The 19,725-nt window shown below is 39.6% G+C and overlaps 3 protein-coding genes across 52 annotated transcripts in view; 1 reads left to right on the top strand and 2 right to left on the bottom strand.

Annotated features, from left to right (window-relative positions):
• Nucleotides 1–6,947, bottom strand: part of CELF1 (CUGBP Elav-like family member 1) — a 52,225-nt gene extending 45,278 nt beyond the window's left edge. For 33 of the 50 annotated variants that reach the window (XM_087951419.1, XM_087951461.1, XM_087951460.1 and 30 more), the window contains exon 1: nt 6,901–6,947. The gene's annotated coding sequence lies outside the window, so the exon portion shown is untranslated. Of the gene's footprint in view, nt 1–6,215; nt 6,367–6,858 lie in introns of those variants that run through there. The other 17 variants (XM_087951444.1, XM_087951416.1, XM_087951441.1 and 14 more) reach the window with 9 other exon arrangements.
• Nucleotides 6,948–7,007: 60 nt separating this feature from the next.
• On the top strand, nt 7,008–12,414 carry PTPMT1 (protein tyrosine phosphatase mitochondrial 1). Its single transcript, XM_026671199.2, is given in 6 exon segments — nt 7,008–7,508; nt 10,462–10,542; nt 11,572–11,763; nt 11,982–12,104; nt 12,106–12,164; nt 12,166–12,414. Coding segments are annotated over 6 exon segments (726 nt in total). The 5' UTR covers nt 7,008–7,289; the 3' UTR covers nt 12,218–12,414.
• A 1-nt stretch (nt 12,415) lies between these two features.
• On the bottom strand, nt 12,416–19,716 carry KBTBD4 (kelch repeat and BTB domain containing 4). The gene is made up of 4 exons (XM_026671195.2): nt 19,546–19,716; nt 17,216–17,860; nt 14,728–14,834; nt 12,416–13,920 (listed from the first exon to the last, which is right to left on the bottom strand). The coding sequence occupies exons 1-4, from the start codon at nt 19,562–19,564 to the stop codon at nt 13,060–13,062; spliced, it is 1,632 nt and encodes a 543-aa protein (XP_026526980.1). The 5' UTR covers nt 19,565–19,716; the 3' UTR covers nt 12,416–13,059.
• Between the last annotated feature and the right edge of the window lie 9 nt (nt 19,717–19,725).

The following is a 19,725-nucleotide window of genomic DNA, read 5'->3' on the forward strand; positions in this document are numbered from 1 at the left end:
TAGATAGATTAATAATGGTGCCTTGGAGATTTTATCTTCCAGGACAAAAGAATTATTTTTTTAGCAAGGAGTCAGGTATTAAGAAAAATGTAGCATATACTAAAAAGAAAGAGTTATTTGGCAATACTTTTATATGAGAAGTACTCAGGTATAGCATTAATGGTAATCTGAGAAAAACATTTAACAAGTAAAAGAAAAATCAAAGGAATGGGGATATCTGTTATGCTTCTGCTTCAAAAAGCTGCATTGTATTTTCTATAATATTTGATTTCCTTCTTTCCTTTCCAAGGGACTGGTTCTATTTTGGAAAAAGTAGAAACAAATGACCATGAAAACAAATGAAACAGAAGTGGAAAGGATGACATATAGTAGTTTAGTAAGCCTAGAATGTGTGTTTTAATGGAAAATTTTACACTAGCGATCAATAAACTGACCATCATAGAAATCCTCATTACAGGCATGCTGGCTACACTGGAGAGAGATGAAATTCAGGAGAATCTAAAGCAGTGGTGGCAAACCTATGACACAGTTCTCAATGGTGACATGCCACTATGTTTTGAGTGGCATGCCAGCATTCAACAATACCTAACTATTCTTGAAAGCATGACCTGTTCTTGTGCGATTTTTGGATGCTGCAGAGCCTCAAAAAATGTGAGAATGGGATATCACATGGCCTTTGAACCCTCTGAAAATTGTGTGAGAATAGGGTGTGCTTTCATGCAGTTTTCAGAGGCTGCAGAAGAGTATTTTCTGCACCCCAAGGACTATGCAACCCACAGCAGCCTTGGATAAGTTACAGGGGCCAGTCAATAAAAAGAGAATACTGTCTGAAGGTAACCAGCACACAGCAGATTGGGGAACAGGTGGCCTTTTTGAGTAGCAGCAGTCAGGTTAGGGCTAAAATTGAGCCCCGGGCCTCTACTTGAGGCTTTAGCATTAGCACTGCCTCTGCATGCCACTGTTAAGGGTGGCCTAAATGGGGAAAATATAATTGTGTCTCTTTCTTGCTGGGTGTGTGTGTGTGTGTGGGTAACATGCCAGCAGAGCAAAGTTGGGCATTTTCTGAATTGTTGACATGTCAAGCCTAAAAAGTTCACCATCACTGATCTAAAGGCTCATGAGTTACCCATCACTTTCTTTTAAATTGATTGGGCCAGGACAGTTTTAGCAGTTACCACTCAAGTGACACCAAACATTTAAAAATCAGGGTAACTTCTTTTGACAATAAACCAAGTAAAATCTGCTCAGAGAAAAATATATCAAGGCGCTAATCAAAATGTTACCTAGATACTTGATAAAATAAAAGAAACTTTAAATTAGTCTAATTCTTAACCCAAAAATCCAGTTCCAATTCTGTAACATTTGTGGCAGTTCCAAATGTATATATAAAGGAAAAGTGCATATGGAAAGGACTAGATTTCACAGTCTTTAATGTCTGTCAGGGACATTATGCACTCTGGGATATCAATTTTGCACAGGACAAAGGTATTTTCATGAACCTACCAATCAGCTTTCATTCCAAGCATACATATTGGATTACCCCTAACTTTGCACTGAGAACTACATGATAGCAAGAAATGACCAAGTCTCAGGCTGCAAAAGCAAACATATGAGCAATCTAAGTTAAATTGAAATTAAAAAGCCAATTTGTAATACAAGTGTTAACACCTTTTTTTTGATAAGCATTGATATAATAATATAGCAAAAAAATAAAGAAAATATTTCTATTCACTTTAAAACCAATCTGCTTTGTTTATTCTATGAATTGACACTAGACTAGTCCATGAATTTTGCAAGACCCATTATGGCTTCTGTTGGCTTTAAAAGAATTCCTCATAAATAATTGACATTTGCATTTAGACTTGAGATAAGCAATAGGTTTATCGTATTTGGCATTATATGAATAAAAAAAATAAACACAAGTATTTTAAATCTCTAGAAATATAAGTCTTAGAAGGCACTTTAACCCCCCTGCTTTCTAACTCTGTAACATGCAATATAATATAAATATAAATATTGCTAATTGTAAACTGAAAATACCACCTGATATATGGCATGTCTCATGTATACAGACCTATCACTTGGATTCTAAGTTATGCACTTAAACGAAGTATTTACATTTTATAATACAAAACAATAATAACAGTCTGTTAATGCAAATACTATTGTTATACCATTATCAATTATTATTTTATTTGGGCAATTTTTTGCATAACTGCGTCCACATATTGCAATAAACTATACAGTTTTTTTTTGTTTCTGCTGTATGAATATAACCAGTGTCATTTCTCAACATGCTGTTAGTAAGATATGCTGACATTCAAGTCTCAGCTGGCAGCCATTTGGTATGATTTGGAACTAGACTAAGAAAACTAATAAACAGTTGTGTGTTCCCAAACATACATCTTTTTGGCTAAAACCAGGAAGAAGCTTCTATGGCTTACCCACTGTTTCTTTAGTTTTCTGCCACTTGCAAAAACCAATTAGGTATTTATATTGTTAAAGCTTGGTTTAATCTCATCCTGTCGTGTTGCTTGCCCTTCCTGGGGTTTTTAGTGTTGAAGTTAGATTGGTTTATTAGGGTTTTATATATATATATATATATATATATATGATACGTTGTTTTAAACAGGGTGCCTTTTAGATGCTCATTTAGTTTCCCATCAAAATTATAACCAGTAGAATTAATAGTGTAATTACCTTGGATATTTTAATACATTTGAGATAGATATGTTAAATACTACATCAAGGGTCTTCAAACCTGGCCACTTTAAGACATGTGGACTTCAACTCCCTATGTTTGGAGACCCTTGCACTACATGTTTGATCCTAAGTTTTAACATATGCAATTTATTATTTGTAACTGGATACTGAGCTTGAAATATTTGCTTAGCTTGTGCCACTAGGTCATCTAGATGGTCAGGAAGACAAGAGCTTGGCTGCATTCCACTTCTACACTGCATTAAAGTCACAGCATTTTCTTTGGGTGCTGGCTTAGCATACAATAAGAACACAGCTACGGTTTATGACTCAGTATCAAATAAAATTAACTTTGCCATTACAATTGCTCAATAAACCAAAGTACAGCATACTGTTATGTGTGAATCCAGCTACTTCCTTTTATTAGAAAGTGTTCCAAAAATACTTTCGTTAAAGACAAAATGAAATCATGCTATACTCCAATCTTCTCTGAGATGCTAGACAGACAAAGAAAAAATATTAATGAATTCCTTCTGAAGACTTTGGTGTTCAATGTTCTGAATAAGACAGTCAACAAGCAATGATAAACATGAATCTTCAAAGCAATACTTCTGGTATTAAAAAGAAAAGTTTAGGAGTTGCACTGTTAAAAATGTATCAGAATTTAAGTCATTAGAGCAGCTCAGATATTAACCATGTTTATCATGACGGATTTTACCTACAGCAAACCTCAGTCTTTTTTCCTTGTTTCCTATTTCAACATGATTCTAAGATTAGCTATTGCTTTCCATTTGCAAAAATTGAATTATTTTTAAATATAGTTTTTTTAAAAGTTTCATAGTTAAGAATCTAAAACTGGCTTATTTCATGAAAACTATAGTTTTGGGATCTGACAACTATAATTAAAATAAAGCTTTGTAGCCATACTAGCGAATAACTGAAGAAATGAGTATTAAAATCTTTCTGGTTTAGTTAAGAAACAAACAACCCATAAAGCAAGTGAGACCCTTGGGCCTCTTTTTTGTGACCAATAAACTGGTCAGAAAATTGCTAATATGTATGGCATGTTTTCTACTAATTTTGCAAAACAATAAAAACACTTTAAACACAACAGTAATGTAAAGCTGTTTTTTTTAATGAAAGCATAAAAATGTACTGTACTAAAAACCTGAGCTGTCCACATTCTAGGGATATCATTACTTATGCCCACTGTAATCCTTAACTATCTCCCATCCAAAATGTAGTTCCCTCTCTCCAGTTGGCTAAGTACATCACAGCAATGTACTGTTTGTGTAACAGGAGATAATACCCTGATTCACACATATTAATAAGCCATGAATTATAGCCCAAACTGGATTCACAAATTGCCCTAAATTATAATAGTTGGTTGAATTTGTTGAACGAATCAACAATTGCTCAGAAAACTTAAGCTGTGGTTTAATATACTTTGTTAATCAATATTTTCTCACACCATTCACAATATTTGGACAAGATGGAACTACTACATAGAGAGCAAATAACACGAAATGTAAGGGTCTGTATATAGTAACAAAACTATTTGTTTCATCCACAAACTTCTATCATCTCAATGTACTATATTGTAGTAAAACACTAGCAAAATGTTTTATGATTTGAATGCAAAAAAAGGCTCCTACAAAGAAATAGTTGTTTCATGTGGTTCTTATTCTATCTCTTATTCTGTGTCTTCTACAGAAATAGTTGCATCCTATTCAGGAGAGCTGTTATCTTGAATTAGATTTTTAAAAAGCAATGAATATATTGTTTTTAAAAACCCAGGAATTTTTTGTTTTAACTACGGTCCATATGAGCCAAGATATCTGAAAGTCTACTTTTTCCCAGATGAGTCTGCCTGTATGTTCTTTAGGGACTGTGCTTCGTGTATTTATTTGGCCATCTAACCAATGTGATTGACAAGAGCTAACAAGACTTAAAATACGATAAACAACTCTTCAAAACACCATTCACTAATAGCTTGGACTCAATTACTTTCCTGGCCTCATGCCTGGGAACAGGTTTATAAGGTTTTCCAAAAAACAAGCAGAGCCTGGGCCAGTCAAACCCTGGACAGACACAGTTACAGAAAAGGCATGTTTCCTGAGACCTACTAGATAATAATCCATAATAGATGGGACCCTGAAGCAATAAGGCATGCCTCTCTTGACAAAACTAATGGATTAGAAATTATGCGAGTAACAAGAGTCCTTCAAATATCTTTGGCTGATGCCATGTAGGGCTTTGTATGTAACAGTCAGCACCTTCAATTGCATCTGGAAACAAACCAGAAGCCAGTTCAAGTATAACATGGGCAGAGAGGTATAACCATAATCACCCACATACCTGCTTTCTGGACCAGGTGAAGCTTCTTGAGTCTGGGATATGTCCTAGAATTATACAAGGCTAAATGGCTAGGTAAGGAAACCCTTTTCTTATTTTTCTACTGACAAAACATTTGTTTGTCTCACTCCTAAGAACAAATAAAAGCTGAACGGTTTTATTGAAGCTCTTAACATTTAAGTTTTCAATATTATCTTTGCCATTTGAAATAATGTCTGGTTTGGCTTTAATTTATAACTGAATTTTTTCAGTCAAAAGAAGGCAAGAAAATTGTCAATATACAATAGCTGTAATTTGATTTCTTATGTGACAAAGTGAAATATTCCAAAAGTATTTGAAATATTATTTAATTTATGCAAACTCTAATAAACTATAAATAGTGCAAGATTACACATAAAACTGTGCCAAATATGGTATATCAACAGCACTTTCTTTTCTATGCTAGCAAGTTGCTTCAACCAGTGGATACATGGCATGCATGAAACACATCTGGGCATTAAATACTCTTTTAAAATTATTCCAAGGGTGTACAACTTTCCTAGTGTACACCATAAAATAATTAGCTCATACCTTACCATTTTAAACAATGTGCCAAATCAAAATAAACAAACTTTTCCTGCCTTTATTTTAACATTTTTGCTTTCAGGGCATTTTTTTGCATGTTTTTTAAAATTATTTTTAGCCGCCTTACTTTACAAAGAAAGCAGCCCAGAGTTCTCTAGAATATGGCAGCCCCTAAATTTTATTTAGTAAACAAACACAACTTTTTCCTTTTTTAAAAAAAAAGGGGGGGGGTCTCTCTTTCTCTCTCCTCTCCCCTCCCTTTACCATTTCCTCATCTGTTTCATGTTGAGGCGACTGTATCTTCTGTTCTGACGACTCAGAACAGCTTGTTTCACCCCTACACTTTGACCGAGCCAAACTCCCAGGGGAGAACCCGAAGGTTTCCATCATAAATCCACGCGAAGTTTCACGGGAGCCGGGAAATCGTCATTTCCACCGTACCACGTGCCTAAACCGCCAAGGGATTTCTCTTACCCCCCGCCCCCTTGCTTCCTCCTCTTGACCCATCCGGGTTCATCTGCAGCAAAGGCCAGGAATGCACCTTCCCTGCCCGTCCCCCTCCCCTTCCTTCCATCCCACTTTCGGGGTCATTTTACCCAAGCCAGCTGCCGAGGGGATGGCTCACCACGGCCGCGGGGCAGGGCAGGGCAGGGGCCGATTGAATTGCTTCCTAACGGGAAGAAGAAAAACCCTTGCGCGACGAGCCTTCAAGCGGCCGCCAGAGGACGAGCCCCGCCCCCTGCCCCCGGGATGGCGACGACGCAAACGAGCAATGCCTCAAACCTGCGACCCGTCTCCCCACCCCCCCACTCCGGAGGCAACCCAAACCCCCCCCCCACACCCACCCACACACACACCCTAAGGAGCGCCTGGCTTAAGAGTTTTGCTTCAAGCACAGTCAAAGGCTGGGAAGTCAGCTTCTCCCCCTCCCCCTCCCCGCCCCTCCTCCCAGGGGCTCCCTCTACCCTCCTAAGTGGGCTTGGGACACTCACTACAGCTGGCTATGTACAAGGAAAGCGACCCCCCTCCCGCGCGGCTAAGACGGGTGGGCGTCGTGATCAAAGCACCCACGCTCAGATCGTGGGTGGGGGAGGGGCTAGTGGCCAGCTGTTCCTCTCTCCCTCCCCACTCCTCCCCCCCCCCACTCCCCCCAAGGGGAAAGCCGAGCCAAGCGGTCCCGATAGTAGCGAGGCCCGACTAAAAGAGAAAGGAGAGCGTTCTTTTAAAACGGGGAGATACCAGACAAGTCACCCCGACGTTGCACAGACCGAGCGCACTCACCGTCAGTTGCGTGCTGTCCCTTCCCTGCCCCTTCCCGGGCTCCTCCTGGCGGCCACCGCCCTCGCCTGCCCCAGGGGGATCCGCCCGCGCTCGCTTCGCCTCCCTCCGCCTCCGGCCGGTTTCGCAAGATGGCGGCACTTCCGGGAGAGACCATCGAGAAGCTCCTGGAGAGACGCGCAAAAAAGGGGAAAGGGGGAGAGAGAGAAGGAAAAAAAAAAAAGGGCGCAGGCGCAGTGTTTCTCTTCCCTCCCCCCCTCCGTTTTAACAATGAGCGCGCTCAGCTGATTCCCAGAAGCCGGGGCGCCTGATTCCAGTTCTCCTCGGGCGGCTGATGGTGCCGTGATGCCCGTCCCCGGCGTCCCTTCTCCCCCATCCCGACCCCGCGTGTCATGAGCTTCTCTAAAGACTCTCCACGACAGCCTGACCCCGATCTGACCAGGATGATCTCCGCCGCTTTGGGCCCCGGGATGGCCCGCCTCTTTTACTATCCGACCCTCTTGTACACGCTGGTGCGGGAGCGGCTGCCTGGCTCGCAACGGCCGTGGTTCAGCCGCATCGACCGCGCGGTGGTCTTGGGGGCCCTTCCGCTGCGGGGACGCTGCCGCCAGGTAACGAAAACGAGGCTCTGCGGGATCCCACGGCTGCCCCGCGGAGGCCGCTCCGTCCACGGGGCTCTCGGTCGCCTCCTTTAGCCGGTCGGGAAGTGAGGACGACGAGGAGGCATCCCTTTCTTTCCCCGCCAGCTTTCCCCGCCAGCTGCTTTGAGCGGTTCGTAGGAAAATATTTAGGAAGGTTTGTTTTTCCGCCGGCCTTTGCTGCCCTCATCGTCCTCAAAGGCATCGACTTTCAAGAAGAGAGTGTCAGAAATGGCGTAGGGTCTCCCGCTTGGGCAGGGGGTTGGACTAGATGACCTATAAGGTCCCTTCCAACTCTGATGGTCTGTTATCTGTCCCGTTTGGTTCTGAGGGGATTTGGCGGCGAGCTCCTATCGACTCAGAGCGACCCATTTCTGGAAGACGGGAGCAACTTTTGCGGATGCCCTGATTGATGCCAGTGGGGTGGTGGCAGAAAAGGGCGAGAATTGGCTCAAATAGAGTAACCATGGAGGAAGGGATTGAAAATCGTTTACTCCTGCGGGTCTCAACGTTTTCTTCACCACGGACCACCTTTAAATACCTTTTGTGGCTACGGACCCCCAAAACTTAACTCAAGATTTACAATCATAACATTTCTTCAAGCTTTTGTGGGCAGGAGCTGTGCTGACATTGTGCTGTACATAGGCCACAGGCTTGAAAGCCACTGGTTTACTCTGTAACAGCAGCCTCCAACCTTTTGGTCAGCAGGGACTGGTTCTTCGAGGGCTACCTGGATGGTTTTGGTGAGGCTTTTTTTTTTTTTAATAACTAACAAACTGAGATGACTAGAGTCAATAAATCAGTTCCCTTATATTTGAACATCTCTCTCTGTGGAGAGGTTTTTCTGCCAAGCTGGAGGGCGGTATGGTTTTGCATGCTGCCTACATCCCATGAATTGGGGCCTAGCGTGTTTGCATGGTGTTGGGGTCTGTGGGCTGCTTATAAGTTCAAGATAAGGAGCATTCAGTCACAAATTTGGTTCGAATGCCTTTTTCCTGTACAGTATAGATAGTCCTCGACGTACAACGGTTCATTTAGGGACTGTTCAAAGTTTCAACACAGCAACACAAGTGACTTAGGACCATTTTTCACACGACCGTCACAGCATCCCCATGCTGTGTCACACGATCAAAATTCAGACGCTGACTCATATTTATGACTGTTGCACTGTTCCAGGTGCATGTTCCAGAATCATGTGATTCCCTTTTGTGACCTTCTGAGAAGCAAAGCCAATGGGGAAGCCAGATTCACTTAATAACCATGTTACTAAATTTAACAACTGCAGTGATTCACTTAACGTGGCAAGAAAGGTCATAAAATGGGGCAAGCCCCATTGAACACATTTCTCAACATAGCAACATAAATTTGGAGCTCAACTGTGGTTGTAAGTCAAGGACTGTCTGTATATTAATGCATTACCTTGGGCTAGGCTGTGCAGTGGGGGTATGGAACAATTACCGCGTTGTTTTGTTGTTGCCATCTTTTGAGTAAAAAAGGGCACGAAAAGAGATGCCTTCTGAGCAGTTTAATTCTAGCTGTAGACATTCTTCCACGCCATGCAAGATACCACCTTGGAGATGTTCAAATATGATGAAACTGGTTTACTGACTTTGGTCATCTCAGTTTGCTTGTTAGTTATTGGAGGGGGGCAAAGCCTCACCAAAAGCATACAGGTTGTCCTTGACTTTGTTTACTGACCGTTCAAAATTACAACGGCATTGAAAAAAGTGACTTACGACCATTTTTCACCCTTATGACCCTTGCAGCATCCCCATGGTTCTATGATTTGCATTCTTGACAACAATCACATTTATGATGGTTGCAATATCCCAGGGTCATGTGATCACCTTTTGTGATCTTCTGGCAAGCAAATTCAATGGGGAAGACAAAGATGCCTTCTGAGCAGTTTAATTCTAATTTAACATTCTCCACGCCATTCACTTAAGATACTGGCAAGAAAAGTTCAAATATAATGGGGCAACTGTTTACTAAACATTTGTCACTTAGCACTTAACTTGTGGGCTCAATTGGAGGGGGACATAAGCTTGACAAAACCTGTACTTGTCCTTAAATAAGCTTACTGACCCTCATTAAACGCATTGAAAAAAGGACTTCCCAACCATTTTTCACCCTTATGACCCTTGCAGCATCCCCATGGTTCTATGATTTGCATTCTTGACAACAATCACATTTATGATGGTTGCAATATCCCAGGGTCATGTGATCACCTTTTGTGATCTTCTGGCAAGCAAATTCAATGGGGAAGACAAGTTCAATTAACAACCATGTTACTAATTTAACAACTGCAGCGATTCACTTAACGAAGTGGCAAGAAAAGTCATAAAATGGGGCAACACTCACTAAACAAATTTCTCACTTAGCAACATAAACTTTGGGCTCAATTGTGGACGTAAGTTGAAAACTACCTGTACTTTTAAAAGAAGACTTCCTGACCTCCTAACGCATTTCATTTGTTTTTATAGCCATAGGGAAAAAGAGAAGTCTTAAGTGAATAGTAATAGTTATCTGAGCTGTGAATCAGGATATAGTTGGACTGGACCTGGTTAGTATTTGGGAAGTTAAGAAATTCCAAAATATAGGCTAAACTGGAAAAATGAACAATAATTCAAGAAAAAATCGTAAGCCACTTCAATTCTATGGTTTAAAAAAAAAAAACCTTGCACAGATGTATCCATGAAGTCACCAGAGCCTGAACTTGCCTTTTTTTTTAATTGGATAACATAACCAATAAAAGAGCTTTTATTCTTTGATACCTTCAGCTTGTTGGCTACAACTTGCCAACTTCCTACTCAGTTTAGAGATTAAGAATTCTCAGAACTGTTATCAATACATATAGAGAATGCACGTTGGATATTAAAGGACATTTAGAACATTTGGGGATGTTGCAAATTGATTCTTCTTGCAGTTGATAGAACAAGAGAATATCCGAGGAGTACTCACCATGAATGAAGAGTATGAGACTCGCTTCCTATGCTGCTCCCCAGAAGTAAGTTCTGTTCATTATCACCGGTATATCACTAAGAGGATGTAACTAACAATCAATTTAACAGAGTACAAAGCCAAGTACAGAGTACCAACTCTTTGTGAAGAAACAATATGGTTTAATAACATGTGTTTGACCATGTTTGCAAAAAAGCCAAGTCTTGATTTTTTTTTTTTTCTGGTAGAGATTTGAAAGGAACAAATAATTTGGCATAGGAAAATCAAAAGGATTTACCTCAGCAGGCCAATTAAGTTTGATGTGCTGAATGCAATCAAGTGCTAGGAGACTCCCTCAATTTTATATACACCATCATGAGGTTGAAAGGTGCACAAAAGAACAAATTGACCCTACACAAGATTTACTACAAAGAATTAAAGCGCGGGCTTTTTTTGTTGCTTAAAAAAGCACGACAGGAGCATACAAAATCATGCATGGTGTAGAATTTTCTTTTGTCCACCCTCATTCATTGAAATTAAATACCAGTAAAAAAAAGTCTTTATGCAACACATTTAACTATGAAATATACAGCTATTAGATGCATGGCTTTAAATACTTAAAACACTCTTGCTGGCTTTATAGTGCCTTCTAAGGGAAAGGCAACATCTTAAAACACCATGTTTGGGAGCAGCAGTGACCTCATGTTCTGCTGTGACTGCTGTTAGGTTCCCAATTCATCTGGTTGATTGCCATGTGACACATGTACGATTAGGCAGGATTTTCACTGATCCAAAACTTTTTGCTTTTTAAGGTACTGATCTGATTGCTGCCTTAATTTACGATACTATACTCACCTCTATTAATTAATTCTTAGTATCATCTAATGTTCTAGCCTTATTTCTTATTAGCCTCCTTTTGAAGTCTTCTTCAATGAGCTTTTAATTATGTTGAAATAGTCATGGAAGTTTCTTAAATTTATGTGATCACCCATCTCAAAGTGACTGGGCTGTGTACAACATGTTTTCCTGCAATCTACCCAATAGCTCCCTTATAGTTTTTCCTTCAATCTAATTCTTATTTGGGGGTTAATTACAGGAATGGGAGGCAATGGGTGTAGAACAAATGCGTCTTAGCACTGTGGACTTGACTGGAATCCCTTCACTAGAAAATCTCCAGAAAGGTGTCAAGTTTGTATTGAAACATCGTGAATGTGGAAACAGTGTCTATGTGCACTGCAAAGCTGGACGTTGTCGTAGTGCCACTATGGTTGCTGCTTATCTAATTCAGGTAAGAATATTTTTTTAATGAACAGGTCAAGAATGGAATGGCAAAATAGCTTGATGAAGAATTAACTGTTCAAGATGTGAAAGAAAAAAATGGGATTCACTTAAATGGGAGTTGCAAAACTTTTATCTTGCTAGGTGCTCCCAATTATAATGCTGGAATATACTACTGTATTTTAACAATAAATAGAAATTACATTTGGATTTTGTGGCTTCTTGTAGGTCCACCAGTGGACTCCTCAGGAAGCAATTGAAGTCATTGCTAAGATTCGTCCTCATATCATTGTCCGTCGTAAACAGCTGGAGTTGTTAGAGGATTTTCATAAGGCTGTAACTGATGAAAATCCTGCAGTTACAGCAGAAGCCAACAGATACAAAACAACTACCACAGAATAAGCAGAGGCAGAAAGTTACTGAAAGATACTCAGGATTCTGCTCTGAAAACATCTGGTTCCTAATTTATTACTTAGGAGCAAGGTATCAGTCAGTGTTTCTATTCTTGTAGAATAAGTTTTAATTACTGCCTGCTTTGCAATCAGTAGGTGAACATGCTTTGCCTTTTATACTGTCTCTATGTTTGATTACCTTAGAATAGATGCTTGGGACTTCTTGATAATGCTTTTCTCTCTCAGATATAAAATATTATAAAATCATAGTGCTGTTCCAGTAAAGGCCTTTATTGAGATTTGTACCCAAAGTTCTTACAGTATGTTTAAGTAGGATTGACACCTAATATTGGGATAATGATTCAGTACAATGATGTCAAGGGTAATTTTGCTAATCGTATCAGGTGGAAATGTATTGAGTAACAGCAACCCCTCCTTGTCCTTGAAAAACAAGAAATCTGAAATATGTATTACTTAAAATAATCCTACCTCAAAAGTTGTCTTTTGCTGTTCTAATTAGAAGGACTTTATAGGAAATCACTTATTGGAGAGATACATTTGAAAAATTGTAAAATTCACAGCATGTGCCCTAGTTCTAGATGGCTTAGTAGAGTCTAATAGAGTTTAGCTATTTAGGACTGCTGCTAAAAATGGGTTCAGGCCTTGACTTTGGGAGGCAAGAAGCTGACCAGTAGGAGAAGCAATGGTAACAATAATTCAGCCATAACCCAGATTCACTAATTAAGTGCTAGTGAAAATAAGTGTACAACTAAGATGTTAATACTTGTGAAAAGTAGGAAACCTCTCTAAAATACTATGAACAGCCTCAAGAAAACAGCTATAAGGATCTACGCATCTTTCTGGCCTACTGAACGTGATGTTTCCATTGTCCTGGCACTGAAATATCCTGGCTTTCAAGCCAACACAAACTGCAAATTTGTAAGTAGCACTTTGAGGCCACGGGTGACAGATACCACAGAGGTGGCTGGATTGAGTTTGAAAGTGCTGGCATCTCCCTTTTTGTAACAGTCTCGGAAGATGTAAATGTTACCATTGCAACTGGCAATTTTCCAAGGGGATGGGACTGAACTCCAAGCATCTGCCAAGCAGAGCCGAGTGAAGCTATCCAGCAGAGGATTATAGCACAAAAGAGAATCTCCCTGTGCTACTATGAACACCAGGTCCTTGTACACAGCAGCATGCATGCACCCTGCAAAGGGTAACACATAAGGCTTCACATAACACTTCTCTGTCTTAGTGTCATAGCACTGAATCAGCCGAGAGGGTTTTGTAAAAAAATCAGCGTCATTCTCTTCACCACCCAACAAGTAAATGACACCATTGAGATTCACGCCTGCAGCCCCAGACACTGCTACTTCCAGCTGGCTTGTTTCTGTCCACACATTGTCTTTCACTTTGTAGTATATGATGGCATTAGAGAGGATATCTTGCAGTGTTTTGCCGCCCAATGAGTAGATTGCATCCTTGTTGAGCACAGAAACCAGAGTATGTTGAAGCCTGTCTCGGGGCAGGGGAGCACACCATTCCCAGTCTATTGTAGTGTTATTGCACTTCCACATGCGCCGTGGAATGGATCCTCCAACAACATAGAGATCACTGCCGTGCTTGCAGGCTGCAGTGATCTGGTGACATAAACTGTTCTGACCGCTAACACTGATGGAGTCGTCATCAGCACAGTGCAAGGAGACAGCAAGGGAATGTGTACGAGAGGATTCCTTTCCAATCAGGTAGATATGAACATTCTCTCCAATTTCCTAATAAGAAAGGGAACTTTTGTCAGCCTTGCATACATTAGTCAAAAGGAAGCATGCTAGTTAAAAATCCCCTACAAGCAAATTAGACTTTATGATATACATGAGAACCCGTTTCTATTAAAATGTCCCACATCTCTTAGCTTTGATCTTTAACAGTCCACATAAAGGGTCAACCTCTCATGGCCCTTTTATTTCAAACAATGGGATGAATGGACTATAACCATAAATATATCGCCAGGGCTAATAAGCCAATTCAATGAGAATTGACTGAGTTGCATACAACTTCCATTCTCATAAACTCAGATTAAAACCAAGTAAACCATAAGAAAGTCAGTTTGGGCTAGTGGTCAATGGGTTTTGTTAGAAAGCAGAAGACCATGAGTACAAGTACCGCTTTAGCCATGAAAGGCAGTTGGATTACCTTGGGCCTCTCTCAGCCCAGAGTTGCTATGGAGAAAATAAGAGGAAGGTATGTGGGATATGTTTGCCACCTTATTTGTAAAAATAATAAAAGGTGGGATACAAATAAATAAAATCATGTGTCTAGGACTGGAAATACATAACCAAGATTAAAATACTTTTCATGCTTTAGACGGATTAACCATACTGTTCCAATCTCATTGGAAGAACCAAGTATTTAAAAGCTGAAAGGGAATGGTGATGTTTCAATGAATATCATTCCAAGAGAAGGGAAAAAGCTATCTAATGCACTTCTGCAGTTGGCAGTTCCTGAGCAAGAAAGGGAACACACAGTCCGAACTCAAATCTTATGGGATGGGCAGATATATGGGGAGCACGTGACTCTACCTTTAAGCTTGATTGCAGTAACTCTAAGAAACCTGCCCGCTCTTCTTTATTGAAGCCAATCCAGGTTTCTATTGCAGCTGTAGGATTCTGAGAGGACGGGACCCCATCTGAACGATTGCAGAAGTAAACCAAACACACATTCTTGTAAAAATGCCAGAACAAGTAATCTCCTCAGATCTTTTTCCATCCATTTAAACTGAATTCTATAGTTCTTATTCTACAAGTCTAGAGGCAGCAAGGATGTGCTCTATTTCCTAAGACTATCCAATGAATGTGATTCACCCAGGAAATTTGAGTCAACACTGGCTAAAGAAGCACATTATCTTCCCCTTGCAGTCTTGTTCAATTACCAGATTTTTATTTTGATTGGATATTCTCAGGGTTTAATATATTTTGTTGCAGATAATAGAATTAATAATTATGAACATGAACTTCCAATGTAATACAATGCAATGCATTGTAATATTATTGTAATGAGATCCATTGTTAGATTGTAATCCCAGACTTCACTTCTTAATCATCAGTATAGGCGACTATTGTGGAAAAGTCTATGTTGTTTGGCTGATCTAATTACAACAAAGAAAATCAATAGCTGTAAAAGCCAGCACTACTGAAAAGATTTCAGTTTAAGAAGAGTGTCGCTAGTTTAAATGCTATACGTTCTCTATAAATTTGTTAAAATAAGATACACATAATTGAGAGTAAAGTTAATTTTCATGTACGTTATGCTTTTGGAAACTTCTAATGCCCGTATTAGATTTTGCATATATAATATTTCATTACAAATGCTTATATGCCATGTTTATAGTGAAGTTTCACATAACTAATAAAAATAAAATGCAACAAAGAAAAATGGATTGCTTGTTTGCTCTCTGAGCTTGGTTGTTTCTTTTCAGGCATTTCATTACTCAGCTAAATAACATCAATGCAAGTAATTGTGGGGTTTGCCCACATCTTTCTAAAAGTGGCATAGTAAGCTACGGCATATAAATAGGGAGCAAACCCTACACTTACTTGCACCAATGACATTATCTAATTGGATAATGAAATGTCTGCAAGCAAACACCAAACTCAGAGAGCTATACATACTCTCTTCTATTAAAAAGAAAAATCAGTAAAAATAACAAACTAATATTAAAAAACAATTACAAAGTAATTGTATAAATACTGGTAAAATAACATAATTCAGGTATTCAAGTCCCCCAAAAAATGACAATGGAAGGTTACATAAATTTTACTTAAGCCAATGAAAAGGCAAAATGAACCACCCACATAGCAAGCAGTTCCAATCTTCAGGGATAGTTTTGGAAAAAGTTTTATCTGAAATTCAGTTTCTTAGATTGCAACTGACAGGAGGCCTTTATAATGGTCTTAATGTACAATACGGATAGGCTTAAACAGAACCCTAAATAGTATAAGGTTATAAATGTCATTGCAACATTTTTATTTAATTAATAAATGAATTATATGGCTATTCATCTCATCAGTAGAACTCTGCTGTGAATAGACACCATTCTGAAACAGGACAAATAAAATAGTTTTAAAAATAGAGTTGAAAAAATATCACTGGTATATAACATACACATGCTTATCCTGGTTCTAGTTACTGAAAGCTACTGAGAGATGGAGGGTTCTGACTGATGCATTACCAACCTCCCAATCTTGCCAGCACAATCAACATAATCTTAATAATATAACCTGTCATAAAACCCAACTGAAATAGATCCAGTTGATCTGGTTCTGCCAAAGCCCTTGAACTGGACCTGGAAATAATAAGGAAACAATATACTTGTTTTTCTAATGGACTTTATTCTCAATACTAATCTCTAATCATTCTGGGCAGTGAACTGTTGAACAATAAAGATTCAAAGTAAATCCAATTGCAGGGCAATTAGACAATGTATAAACATAGCAATATCTGTCTTCTTTACAAAAAGGATTACCTAATACATCATTCATAGCTCAGTTGTTAAAACTGAGTCGCCAGAGTAAAAACTATAAGATAGAGTTTCTTTTCAAGAAAAATTCTACCTCATCTATTATAAAATGCACCTCTATTTTTAACAGTCCATAATACACAGTCCAAATGTTGTGCAAAATTGGAATTTTTAAACCATACTTTATTGAAATAACAGTTGCTCAGTTTACATTTTATATACAAAACCAGTGACTGATATCACATATTGCACAATCCCCCAAAGGTGATTGTGTGCGATGTGTGAACCTAATCAATTTTTCCAAGTCTCATCCACAGCAAATTTTGCAGAAGAGTTGTTGATTGCATTGAAAGCTGAAAAAAGGTTCAGGAGAAACAACGTGGAGGTATTTCTCCTGACCGTGTATAGATATGTCAGTTTAAACAAATCTTTATCTGTCCCAAACGGGGCCTGACGTAAATCTGAATTTGGCTATGAATCAGAGTAATGAATATATTAAAAATGAGTTGGAAAGCCATCATTACCATCATAGATCTTATAAATTGACTTACCTGAGACAATATCTGTCAGGAAACGAAGAGGGAGATGCAGAAACTCCTCTGTTTCCTGAAGCTGTGCTAAGTATGATTTAGCACAATGTTTGGTCGCTGTGTAGAGCTCTACATCACTATGCTGATCAGCCAACCACATAATCTGCAAACAATTTTTCACTTGTACTGTTCGAGCCAAGAAACGAGAACACTCCTCAAAAAGAGCAGGTAGCTGGTACATATCTGCTGCTTCATACGTCTCCTGCAAATAGTCTGCCCTTAATTTCACAGTTCCATGGTAAATATAGTCTACCACAAGTTGAAAGACACTCTCACTAACATCTTGTAACTCAATGACACGGTTGTGTGCCTCTTTAAGGTTGGAAGTGAACATAGAACGAAAAAAACAGCTCTGTGCTGAAAGGACTAGGCGGTGCAGTTGGAATTCTTTGCCTTCAACAGAAATGGTAACATCAGCAAAGAGCTCATCTTCAAGGCACAACTTCATAATTCCTTGGGCCACACGGCTGGAATGTGAACGATCAGTGAAGGTATAATTCATAAAGTAGTTTTCCTCATTTGACGAAGTTCCAGTATCCCCTGTTGAGGAACCTCCTGTCTCTTCCAGTGAGTGCATGTTGTTGCTGTGATTTGACCTCCAGTAATCTAAAATGCAATAGACATTGGGAATTTTCCTGGTATTTTGTGCCTTAAGTAAAGCAATCTAAAGTTAAATTTACTTAAAATAAAAAAAACACCATTTGGGAAGTGGAAAAATGTATCTTACTGTGTAAGAGTTAGTTACTGGATAATGATTTCTGCAATTTCTTACAATAGGCAACTGCAGCAGTAATTAATTATTTACATAATACATTTTATTTATAAGATCTCAAAAAATAAACCAGTTAAGTATCTCAAAACACACCAGGTATGTTTGGTAATAGATAATAGCACTAGTACTTAAGACTTATATACCACTTTATAGTGTTTTACAGCCCTCCCTAAGCAGTTTACAAAGTCAGCATATTGCCAACAATTTGGGTCCTCATTTTACCCACCTTAGAAGGATGGAAGGTCAACCTTGAGCCACTCAGAATCAAACTCTTGGAGTGAACAGTGAGTTAGCCTGCAGTACTGCATTCTAACCACTGCACCACCACGGTTCTTATCACTACTTAATCACTAAGTACCATATTTTATTAAGTATTGTATATGTTAAATATATTTCAATGAGGTGTATTACTGTTCAGAATTTTAAAAAAATTAAAATAGAACATAAATAAATGCCAGAACAAAAAAATAGAACTTAGCTATGATGTTTATGAGAAATGTATTCAGACAAGTGTGTTTTCAGTAGGTTCATGTAGTTGACAGGGAATTTTGTGTTTCTCTCATAATTCTATCACATTAGAGAGATTACCAGTTACATTTCAGTATATAAAATTCAATACAAAACCAAGTCCAATGAATGCCGAATGTTTTATGCATAGTTGTATATGCTAAAATCTGCTGACGTAAATAAATTCTGTTTTTAAGGCAAAGAAGTTCTATTTTTAAGGTGCTCATTTGCAATCTGCCAAATACATGCAGTTATAACTGTAAACGTATTTAAACCATATTTGAGCTAAAAACATGGTTGGGTACTTTGTCGCTCAATGTATGGTGGAAATCCATTGATGTGTGATTTAATATGTGTTAAGCCAACACCTTAATATTATATAGTACTCAAACTAGGGAGGCTGTGATTGGTTTGCACTAGCCTAAAATGTATTTAGACTTTAAAAGCATTCCTCCCCCCCCCCCCCTTATACTGTACGAAGTCGATCATGAAGTAACAGGTTATTTCTAAGAAGAAGAAAAAGGAATAAGAGGATAATAAAGTATTGGCGGATTAGAAACTATCCAATCCGATGCAGTCTCTTAAAAGTAAGACCTAAGAAGAACTCATGATCTCCAGAATGGGCTTAATAGGTTTGCAGGAGTTGACTACTTTAGGTTTTTTTTTTTGGGGGAGAGGTTGTGTGTATTAACACGTAAACAAACGACAACCAAGGCCGTGGAATCACGCTGGGCTGAGTGATCTCTCCTGAGCAGCCGCAGCTAATCCCTCTCCTCAACCAGACGAGCTTGGATCCAGCCCAATCTCGCGGGGGTTACTTCAGCTGCGCGGGCCGGGCTGCCTAACGGCCGTCTTCCACGACTGGACCGACATGCCGCCACTTCGCAGAATTCCCGCCGCGCCCCCCACCCCCCGCCTTCTCCCTCGCCCCACCTGCGGACGGCTACCGAACCTTCCCGCCCCCTCAACAAGCAAGAAACCGTCCCCGGCTTCGGCCAACGGCAGCTCTTACTTGCGACTCCCCCCTTCATTCCGCCGTCTCGGGACTGCACGGAAGGATCGGTCGTGAGATACAACAGGAGGAGCGGCGGCGCTTTCCGAGTTCCAGATGAGCATTCCCGGAAGCCAGCTCTTGGTGATCATCCGAGCCGCGCGCGACTTTCATTTCCGGATCATTTTGACCGTCGGGCCC

The sequence above is a fragment of the Notechis scutatus genome, chromosome 1 (assembly GCF_049901735.1).
Source record: "Notechis scutatus isolate UNSWTSFEM ecotype Mainland chromosome 1, rNotScu1.2, whole genome shotgun sequence".
In the NCBI taxonomy this organism is placed as follows: Eukaryota; Metazoa; Chordata; class Lepidosauria; order Squamata; family Elapidae; genus Notechis; species Notechis scutatus.